This window comes from Clupea harengus, chromosome 16 (assembly GCF_900700415.2).
Source record: "Clupea harengus chromosome 16, Ch_v2.0.2, whole genome shotgun sequence".
NCBI lineage: Eukaryota > Metazoa > Chordata > Actinopteri > Clupeiformes > Clupeidae > Clupea > Clupea harengus.
In genome coordinates this window covers 15,763,385-15,775,187 of record NC_045167.1, presented here as the reverse complement: position 1 = coordinate 15,775,187, position 11,803 = coordinate 15,763,385, and the positions used below count along the sequence as shown (strand labels likewise).

At 45.7% G+C, this 11,803-nt stretch overlaps 1 protein-coding gene across 2 annotated transcripts in view; it reads right to left on the bottom strand.

Annotated features, from left to right (window-relative positions):
• The window catches only part of mpped1 (metallophosphoesterase domain containing 1), a 46,851-nt gene that overhangs the window by 23,685 nt on the left and 11,363 nt on the right, over positions 1-11,803 (bottom strand). For both annotated transcript variants that reach the window (XM_031582546.2, XM_031582547.2), the window contains one exon: positions 6,219-6,444. In XM_031582546.2, coding sequence (XP_031438406.1) covers positions 6,219-6,444 — 226 coding nt within the window. The remainder of the gene's footprint in view (positions 1-6,218; positions 6,445-11,803) is intronic.

Below are 11,803 nucleotides of genomic sequence, written 5' to 3'. Positions count from 1 at the left end.
TGTGGGGTCAGTCAGCGGTTAGTTAGTCGCTGGTCACTGCCTGGGCACATTGAGGGCAGGCTGACAGCCAAGGGCTCTACCCTGAGGGCGGAGGGTTCAACAATCTGGGCCGATCTCCCACTGCCCCAGGCCTCGAACCAGCATGGAGAACCAAGCTGTGCTTGATGTGTGTGTGTGTGTGTGTCTGCGCATGTGTATGTGTGTGTGTGTGTGTTTGTATGTGTGTGTGTTTGTGTGTGTGACTTAGAGAGGAAGAGAGGACAGAAAGAGATAGAGTACATGTATGTGGTCATGTGTTTTCACACATATATGCATATAAGTTTTGTTTGTGTGCTTTGGCAGGAGCTGCTCACTGTTTAGCAGAAGTAGAGGAAAATGGAGGAAAAGAGAAGAAAATGGAAATGCATACAAGCACTCTGAAATACACATCACACACACGTATACCCTTAAGCATATGTACATGTGTGTGGGTGTGTGTGTGTGTGTGTGTGTGTGTGTGTGTGTGTGTGTGTGTGTGTGTGTGTGTGTGTGTGTGTGTGTGTGTTTAAAAGGATAAGAAAGTAAGAGAGCCCAGTCCCTGGAGGCCAATTTACAGGTAATTTAAAGCAAAGTCCCTCTGAGGAAAGCGACACACACAGCCTCCTTTCCTCCTCCTCCTCCTCCTCCTCCTCCTCTCCCTCCTCCTCCTCTTCCCTCGCTCCATCTCTCCACTACAATGTGTTTACTCACTGCCGAGGCAGACTGACTGACAGCACTTAAAGGCAAGAGAAAGGGAGTTGGGCGGATGGAAGAACAAAGACCATTAGCCGACGAGAACAGAAAAGCAAACCAAGAAAAGGCAGCAATTTTCTTTTGTTGTTAAAAAAGATAAATCCAACCCTTCACTATCACCACGACGACGACGACGCCCCAGTGTCTCCATCTGTCCCCAGTGGGGAGACGGGAGGAAGGGGTGTTCACGAACGCATCCCCCCCACCTCCTATGTACCCGTTCCAGGGGGAGGCAGTTAAGTAGAGAGGGCCGAGGACAGGGCTTTGGGGCACTCCGAAGTCCCCCCAAGCTCCTCAGATGTTAATTTAGCCGGTCCTCTGGAGGCCTGCCCCAGAAACCCAAACCTATCATCACATCCCAGAGGAAACAGGAACAGAAATCACATTTTTTAATCTCATCCTTTACCCCCCCCCACCCCCTCGCTTTACATTGCTTTAATAACTACACAAGGGAGAACAAAAATGAAAGAATGCATCAGGTAGCCATTATGACTTGCTTGGAAAAGACTCGTCTCTCAAGGTCAAATGAAAGAATCACCTAATATCTTTCAAGTCAAAGAACACCCATTTCATCTCCAAAGCCATCAGACCTGACTTCACACATCTACTACTTTCTCTTCTTCCTCTCCTTTCAATCCCTACATCTCTGGGAGAAAGGTGGTCATTAGTGCCTGAGGATGGCTCTCCCTCATCACAGGGGTGTCATCAAATAAATGAGAAGCAGGTATCCCATCGCTGACACCCAAAAAGTGAAGAACACTTCTCTCTCTCTCTCTCTCTGTCTCTCTCTTCCTCTCTGTGTTTTTTGATGAGAAGCTTTAATTGGGCCACTATAGAAGAGAAGCAAATCCTCAATAATTAAAAAATCTAATTAAGGAGTCTTTTGCATCTCTCTCGTTAATTATTCCGCATGGAGTCAGTGCGTAGCTAACGTTTCTTCTGTTTTAATATTTTTTTTTAAAGTGTTTCTCCTCCTTCCCTACCCCCACCTCCTCCTCCATTCCTCCGCTCCTTTGGTGTCCTCCCTCACTCTTCCCCTCCTTCAGGACGAGAGGGACTCACTCCAACTGCCATCTCTTCCATGCTGTTGTGCTGCAAGATTATGCTGGAGCACTTTCAAAGCTTTAACTCACACACTCTGAAAACCTTACTCACCCCACACACACACACTCATCCATAGACACACTGTATGTTCTAGCTTAACATATGCACATATGCATATTGACATAAGCATTACATATGCGCAAATGCATATCTTATTCTCCTGCACATGCACATGCACGCACACACACCAAACTCTCTCTCTGTCTCTCTCGCCCCCCCCCACACATACACACAGTGTGGATGAAATGGGTCTGTGGGTACAGTCGGGGCCGGTGGGTTGCAGAGGGTTGTTCTCGCCTCGCCTCTCCCTGCCAAATGCAGCGTACTCCCTGCTGAGCTCAAAGCAGCGCGGGTGCCAGGGATACAGGCCGAGAGCATCAAGCCAGGCGGCAGGAAGTGGGATAAGCAGCACGGGGAGCGTGCACGGTTGACGAGAGTGCGCGGCTGATGAGAGTGCACGGCTGATTAGAGTGCACGGCCGACGAGTGCACAAGGTTGACATAAGTGCATGGCTTATTCTTAAACACTTGCACTATGAAGACTTTCTGCTCTGACTCGTACATGATCCACACTGCTCTCTGGGGCACATGGTTTATAGCCTTGCTACAATGCTAATGCTACACAACCAATAGTTGCAGGGTTATAGCCTTGCTACGATGCTAATGCTACACAACCAACAGTTGCGGGGTTATAGCCTTGCTACGATGCTAATGCTACACAACCGGAGGCTAGACAACGTAGCAGAAGCGCTGAATGGGACTCTATTAGTGTGACTGAAATGATGTAAGCTACTGTGAAAATACAGGATATAAGTGGACTTTTTGAGAAAGTATGATAAATGAGCGATGGTGAATAACGCACCACTGAAAGAAGAGCTAATATTGCCAGAGTGAGGATGCAGAGCCGACAAACATTCATTACCATAAATAGAAAAATAATGGAAAATGGAAAATATGTCCATTCACACCTTTGACTTGTCAGCTGAGAAGGAATGTAGTAAATAAATGCATAATTGTGCATACACACACACACACACACACACACACTCACAAACACACCACAGTATTCTGCTTTAATTGCTCTGATGATTGTGGCTATTGCCTGTCATATCTCCCGAGATCCAGCATTCCACACAACACAAACAGAAACCATCCCCAACCATATGCCACCATCTTAAACAGGCAGATGAGGCTCTCTTTGACACACAGCTCATGCTGTGTACAAAGTGTGAACATGAATGTATAGATTTACATATGGGTTTTAATAATTGTGTGACATTGAAAGTGTGTGTGTGTGTGTGGGTGTGCATGCTCCTATGTATGCATATGTGACAGACAGGGGGAGAGACAGAAAGAGCGTATATATGTCAGCATGTGTGTTTATGTGAGCATCCGCATTTCTCTCGTGTCTGAGTGTGTGTGTGTGTGTGTGTCTGTGTGTGTGTGTGTGTGTGTGTGTGTGTGTGTGTGTGTGTGTGTGTGTACGTACGCGTGTGGATGCTTCATGCTCTGTGAAAGGGACAGGCATCCTTTATACCCATCCTTCCTACACTAGCCCAGTCTCTTTAGTTCCCCACCTCCACCCTCATCCCCTACTGCCCAAACCCCCCCCAGCCCCTACCCCACAACTTTCCGCACCCATGCCGCACCCCTCCCTTGTCGCAACCCCTTTCCGTTGTTCCCTCCCTCCCTCCCTCCATCCTTTTAAGAGGCGTAGTGCAATGGGAGGAAGTCGATGGTGTGAGCTGGGTGGATGACAAATGACTTGTAAACTTGCATTACTGTCAGCAGAACGGTGGAAAAAACACATGCCACATGTTTTCTGCCCCATGCTGTCTCTCCACATTCGCCCGAACTGGCGGATGACAAATAGTTCGGATTTAAGGGGGGGGGTATGGTGGGGGGGGTGATGCGGGCATGCCAGGATCTCATTTGGTTGTGTAAAGACGGAAAGAGCAATGAAGAAAGCGAGAGAGAGAGAGAGAGAATGGATGGAGCAGAGAAAGAGATAGAGATAGAGAGACGGAGAGAGATGGAAATATGTGTTTCTTTCCAGTGGAGGTTGAGTGAGGTGGGGGAAGTGATATATTTGGAGGGAAATGTATTCAGAAAAACATCAATGAGGGACAAGAAAGAACAACAGACCAAAGAAACATAGAGGACCCAGGAGGGGGCGGGAGGGCTGTGCTGGAGGAAGGAGGAACTCTACAGACAGATGGAGGAAGGCAAAAGGATGGATGGATGGAGGAAGCACTGGATAGATGAGTGAAAGGACAGATTATTGGATGACTACAAAAGAGGGACTCGATAAGCCGATGAATGGATAATAGATCGACACATAGTTGGAGGGATAGTTTGAAAGATGGATGAAAGAAAAGAAAACATTCCTGGGCCTCAGACTGGACGAGCAGAGGGGACAAAACACACCTGGGACGGAGAGAGAGTGTAGAATCTTGATGGAGGGATGATGGTGATAGAGAGATAGAGGCCTAAGGCCAGATGCAGAGAGAGGGAGGGAGACGCGGCCATCGCCCCGAGCCATGCGGGACCTGGTCCACCGGGCTGCCTCTTTTTACCCAAGTGGTCTCCATGGAGACAGGATTTTTAGCAGCTCTGTCCCACTGTTCCTGGTGAATATGAATGTCTGCGTGTGTATGCGTGTGTATGCGTGTGTATGCGTGTGCGTGCATGTGTGTGTGTGTGTGTGTGTGTGTGTGTGTGTGTGTGTTGTGCAGGGGGAGGGTGTCCCTACTCCAGAGCCAACGACATGTGGAGAGAACGGATGGACGGGTGGCTAGAACGACAGACAGAGAGATGCAGCACCAAACGGCATCTCCAGCTGGAATGCTGTGTCTCTCTCTCTCTCTTCCTCTGTCATTCTCTCTCTCTCTCTCTCTCTCTCTCTCTCTCTTCCTCTGGCATTCTCTCTCTCTCTCTCTCTCTCTCTCTCTTCCTCTGTCATTCTCTCACTCACTTTGCATCTCATCTTCCCCCAGGCGAAATGCCATTACTGGGTTTCAACACCACTGATGTTTTATTGGAGCTGCAGTATACAACACACAGTCACTCTCTCACTCACTCACACACACACACACAGACACACAATCATACACACACAATCATACACACACACACACACACACACACACTCACTAACACACACACATACTCATAACACACATACACACACACGGAAAAGTGCTAGCTGGCAGAGCTGGTGGATGCCATCATGTCACATTTGAGAGGGTATTAATATTGGATTTGTTTTAATCCATCTACTGAGTTCATGACTCAAGCACAAAGCAGCACACACACATACACACACACACACATAAAGTTTCAGTCAATCTGCCTCACCCTTACCACACACACACTGAAGGATGAGATCTGTCTGGGTGTGTGCTCTATTCAGTCAGAAGTCTGTTCAAATATGCATAATGATTTAGTCGACGATAGCATTATTGCATCTTTGTGTGTGTGTGTGTGTGTGTGTGTGTGTGTGTGTGTGTGTGTGTGTGTGTGTGTGTGTGTGTGTGTGTGTAAGAGTGGGTATCTGTGTGTGTGTGGCACAGTCAGAATGTCCAAATGTATCCTGTATTCAGTGCAGAGCCAATCATTGGATTATCTCACCTGAGGCTGCCCTAAACAGCAGACCACACACACACACACACACACACACACACACACAGCAGCGTCCCATCCACACACACCACCCTTGCTTTAACACAAGGGACTATCCTCGCTATGCAAACCAATTATCTGGCACATGGAAACCAGGCACCCCACACTGAACATTTATACACAGCCTCTGGGGCTTACCAAAACACGCACACACACACACACACACACACACACACACACACAGAAGCCATGGCCGGCCACAACAACAAAATCGCTCCCACACTATTGAGGGCAGAAAGAGAGAGAACGTGTGAGAGAGAGAGAACACGGAAAGAGTGGAGAAAAATGGAAGAGAGGAAAGATGAGGGGAAAAGAATGGGGTGGGGCAATGGATTATAGAGAGAGAGAGAGGCAGACAGACAGACAGACAGACAGACAGACAGAAATCAGAAAAGGGAAAGAACAGCAGAAGAAGGACCATACTACTTTTCAGCCAAGACGAGGAGAGACAGAGGGCCAAAAAGAGAGAGAGAGAGAGACATGTGAGAACACAGAGAAGAAGAGCAAGAAGATGTACAAGTATTAGAAGAAGAGTTAAAATAAAGTTTAAAAAAGACCTCTGCCAGTTTTCTCCTTTGAATGCACTGGATAAGAGGAGAGAAAGATAGAGAAGGAAGGAGACAGAAGAAGAGAGCGGAGTGAAAACGGAAGAGGTTCACTGACCAGGGGGAGCCGTAGATGTGGAAGCCCCTGACGGTGACCTCGGAGTCCTGCAGGTAGATGCAGTTGGTGAGGAGCGACTGCACATTCTCGTAGTTCTCCGGCTTCAGCTTGGACGCCGACGGGAAGTAGTAGAAATCCTGCTTGATCAGGTCGGCCATGAACTCCTGGTCAAAGGTCAGCTCGTGGTTGCCGGCGATCACAATCTTTATGTCATAGGGAAGAGTGCCTATGAAAGAGAGAGAGAGAGAGAGAGAGATGGAGGGAAAGAGAGATGGAGGGAAAGGGTGAGAGTGGAAGAAAGGGAAAAAAACGAATATTACATCTAAATTAAAATAATAACACAATCATTTTGGCCTAGTTTGTGAACGTTTCTTGTGAGATACTTCTATTATTTCCATCTTCAGTGGAGGCTGTTATCACCCTTAGCAAAGATGTGCTTAAATACAGGTGATGGTATTTATTTACACTTCCATATTAAACGGGCACATGTTCAAAATTCCAGCCCACAGGCGTATAAAGCAAATAGTTAGGTGGTCATTGCACCTCTAAAACACATTAACATTAAACAAAACCTGGCTGCACACCGCCACACACACACACACATATGCACACGCACACGCACACACTCACACAAGTGAGTGAGTTAATGCATTTCAACCAAGCCACAGCTGAACCATGAAACACATAATGAAGAGGCCTTCAGCACAACTTACTAAAAGAACAAGAGTTGTGTGCCAGAATATCATTACACTTTAAACAATGATGTAATGATTTCTCTTAACGGGAAAAAACATGTCTGTCCACACTAGAGGAAAAATTGAACAAACTAATAAACAAAAAAAAATCCTCCGGCTACAGCGGAATTTGTCTGAAAGGTTTTTAATATGAAATTAGACATTAACATCTGGAGCGTCCCTGTCATTTGTCAGATGGCGTGATGGCGCGCCGAAACGCGCCGGTTGCCACCGAGTAATGGGCGAGCTTCATCACAGGTTCCTGACGTTCCCCTTCGAAAACTTGCGCATGGTGTTGTCTCGAATGCATCAATTAAGTCTCACACTGAGTAGGATGGAATGCAGGATGAGGCGATGCAGGGAGAGAGAGAAAGAGAGACAATGTGGAGATGCCCGTCACAACATGGAGATGGCACCGAGCCAAACACACGGACGCCTGTGTCACAACACAACAGATGACACAGAGGTAGGAGAAAAACAAATACCTCTTTCACTGTGAGAGGACATGGAGGGGACAGAGACAGTAAGGGGGACAACAATGTCCCTAATGGAGAAACAGTACAGAGCTTAGCAACAGCACTGAGACAACCCTGGGAGAAAGTGCAGACACCGCAAGGACACAGCACAGCTGCAATGCCTCCAGGGTGATCATATCTGTGCACTGGGGGGTCAAAACATGTCTGTCTCACCTGGGAGACACCCAGGGACAGCAAAGAGACACCTAGTAACACATAGACAGCAAGTAAAAGACACCATCCTAATAGCATGGCAAAATGTCTGTCACCGCTGAGACAGACAGAATGGCGAACGCAATGGAGATGCCCCTGGGAGAGACGAGAGAAAGAGACCTGTGTCAAAACAGAGAGACCTCTGCCACTGACAGCCTGCACACTTAAAGCTCTGAGACAGAGTAGAGTTTTAGAGGCAGAGACCAAAGAGGAGAGATCTGAAGGGAACACAAATACCTCTCTGGTAAAAGACCGAGGTGAGACAAGAGACGACACGCCGGGAAGATGGAAGACAAGAGGGCGAAGAGAGAGCAGGGAAGAGAGAGACAGAGAGATGTACAGAGACAGAGAGACAGACAGAGCAGGATCTCTGCCACTGCAAAAAAGACCAGAGGACACTAAGGAGATGATGAATAAGAGAGATAGAGACAGACACACACACAGAGACAGCCCAACATGAGGACATACAGCTCCGAGAGAGCGAGAGACCACACAACAGAACACAAGACCAACAGTGATGGACCAGATAATGGCCCTGCTACACAATACACAAACACACACACACACAGACACAGACACACACACACACACACACACACACACACACACACACACACACACACATATCTACATAGAGGCTCAAACCAGTGAGAGAATGACAGCTTGGTAGTTTTGCCTGAGACAGCACTTCCCCACCAGTGTCACAGAGGGCCGATAACGAGAGATGAGAAGGAAAAAAAAATCAAGAATTTGAGAAATGAAATGAGAGTGCGATCCAGGGGTTCAATCAGCAGAGAGAAAGAGAGAGAGAGAGCGAGAGAGAGAGACCTGCCAGCAGAGCCCAGGAGATTTACTGGCACCGTTAAAAAGGCAAAGCTCTGATGCCCCTAATAATACCTGCCCTGCACATGGAACGTGATGGGCGCACAAGACAAAGCAGTCATTACATTAATCATCTTTTCTTCTCCATCGCTCTCTCTCTGTCTCTCCCACTCTCTTTCAATGTGCCTTTCGCGCTCTCCTTCACTGCCTCTCTGTGTCTCGTCTCTTTTCTCTCCGTTCAGTTTAATGTGGGCTTTATTGGCATGCCAGTCATACAAGCACTTTAACCAAAGCAAATTTCTGTTTGGATACGAGGTGGCAGACAGTCTCTCTCTCTCTCTCTCTCTCTCTGTGTGTATGTCCTTCTCTGTGTCTGTCTGTGTGTGTGTGTGTGTGTGTGTGTCTTTCTCTCTCTCTCTCTCTCTCTGTCTGTGTGTGTGTGTCCTTCTCTGTGTCTCTGTGTGTGGTGTGTGTTTTTTTCTCTCTCCGTGGAGTGTGTGGGAATGGAGGAGACTGTGTGTGCCACAGCTGTGTTGTCCTGATTGCTTTGAGTTTCATCGTGTGAGATGACAGGAGAAGTTCCACAGGTTTCGCCCGCTTCTAGGTTTTGTTTTCTCAGTACCACCGACTGAGACCGTAGAGAGAGGGAGAGAGACAGACCAAACTCATTGTGCTAGCCTCCTCTTCCTCTTCCTCTTCCATCCCTCTCTCTCTCTCTCTCTCTCACTGTCTTTGCAAAAAGGAGTTCACATAGAACGTGTATCTGTAAGCCGGTGCATTCTTAATTCACACTATTTCTCTCTCTCTCTCTCTCTCTCTCTCTCTCTCTCTGTCTCTCTCTGTCTCTCGTCTTTTCTCATATAGATCCAGCAAATGGCATAAGAGCTTCAAAGGGCTTGAGTATTACTGAGCGAATAGCCATTTCACAATGGAAGCATTCTCTTAGAAACACAAAGCAAAAAAGTCTTTTTAGAGGCAATCAATCACGCAAACAAACGAGACAGCGGACGAGAAAGCCGAACACCACGCTTTTGTGACAGAGAGAGAGGAGAGAGAGAGAGAGAGGGAGTGAGAGAGAGAGAAACAGAGTGAGTAGAGAGACAGCTTTTTTCCTGAGCTCAAAGGACTAATCCGGACATGCGACTGACTGGATGTTGCCTGTTGTTATTAGCTACCATCTCTTCAGGACCCTTTTGTCTTTGATTTCAAAGGCGGCTTTCAAGCAACAAATAGTTTAGATTTCACTAAACGAATCTCGTCGACAAAGCTGCTGTCTCTTTCATTTCTCCCTTCAAAAGAAAGTAATTAAATAAAACACATGTATCTTCAGACGTTTCGGACATGGCCAATGAAATGCCCACACCCTCAGGGCACACACACATCGCACACAGTGCTTGGCCCTGGTCACATATGAGTGTGTTTGCATGTTCATGTACTTGTGTTGGTATAAGTACATGGCCATTGCATTTACATGTTTGTGTGCCTTATTGTGTGTGTTGTGAGCCTTAGCATGGGTGAGTTTTGTTTGGGGTAAGTATGTGTGAGAAGGAAATAGCTGTATTTGTCTGAGTAATAACTGTTTTGTTTCTTTATGTCTGTGTATATATATATATATATGTGTGTGTGTGTGTGTGTGTGTGTGTGTGTGTGTGTGTGTGTGTGTGTGTGTGTGTGTGTGTGGCTGTGTATCAGACTCTAGAGGTTTAGAGCAGTGGACCCCCACAGAAGCTTCCGGCTTTCAGTGCCATTGTTCAGTTTTTTTCCGGTGGGTGGTCTCTGGCCTTTGATGGGGAAAATCCTCCTGCTGCCCAAATCCACCGCTTGTTGAAGCGGATTACTGAACTCTGTATGTGTGTGTGTGTGAGTGTGTGTGTGTGGGGGGGGGGGGCAAAAGTACTGAGCAGAGTCGAATTGAAGTTCATAAAAGCAGACAAATACATTTGTGTTTATGTATGTGTGTGTGTATGTGTGTATGTGTGTGCTTGTGCATCCGTGTATGAGCATATTTACATGCAAGCAATTATATGTGTGTATGTATGTGTGTGTGCATCAGGGTTCTTGCACCATTTCAAAAGTAAAATTAATGCTTTTTAAGACCTTTTTAAGACCTCAACAAATATAATTTAAGACCCAAAAATGTCACAATTTCTTTGGAATACTCAATGTATTGCCTCCTACAATGGAAATCAAAACTTAAAGTTTTCAATTTGTTATCAACTATGTGAAATGTGTAAACTCTGCAAAAATACTTTTTCATGAGACCTTTTTTTGAAATTAGGAGACAGTATAATAACTGACAATAACCCTTCCAACACTGTTTGGCCAATATAGATGTAAACAATCAAAGCCCACAGTTGGCATTTTCATTTTTTTGTTCCTTTGTGATGCAGAACAGAGCCAACATAACATACATAAGTTTGGATTACACTAAACAACACAATGCATTGCATGAAGAAATCATATCGAATAATGAAAATAATAACTGTTTGAAAACATTAATGTTATCACATGACTCTTCATGAGAGAAACCAATGAATAGAGAGGTCCATTGTTTTGTAACATCCCAAATTCATCATCAGTAGCCCAGAATCGCAAATGAAGGTCCATTTGTTTGCTCTTTGTCGTTTTATTCATACTTTCGTCAAACATGACAACATATAGTTTCTCACTAACGCTGCACGATAGCTCCTTCTTGATGAATGAAGCGATGCCATATTTCGCGACATATGCCGTTTTTTTCACCACAGGTGAATGACTTTGCAAGCTGCGAATCGGGGAACATGGCAGCAAAGACGCCACGTATGTCATCGTTAGATTTAAATGAATTGTGCCTCGTCACAGTATGGAGAACCCACAGTACCTCTGCCTTTTGGGTGTCTGGCGGTGAAATGAAACTTGTTACAGCCGACTGAGAGGTGGCGTCTGAACTTGTATCGTCGTTAGTAGGGATGGGTATCGTTTGGGTTTTTTCCGATACCGGTGCTAAACCGATACTTTTAAAACGATACCGGTGCATAAACGGTGCCTGAACCGATACTTTTTTTAAAGAACAAAGCGACGATTGACGACATTAAAGAAAGGCTTTTTTTATTGCCAAGGCAATTTTTTTTCTTCAAATTGAACAATATATTAACTGTTTAAAGTATATTATAAATATAAATACATACAAAACACTTGGCTTCCAACTACAGCTTCAAACTTTTTAACTTCAAACTATGAACATTATATTAACTGTAAACAACAGTTTATAGTATACTTAGATAAATATAAATAAATACAAAAAACAGCTTCAAACTTCTTT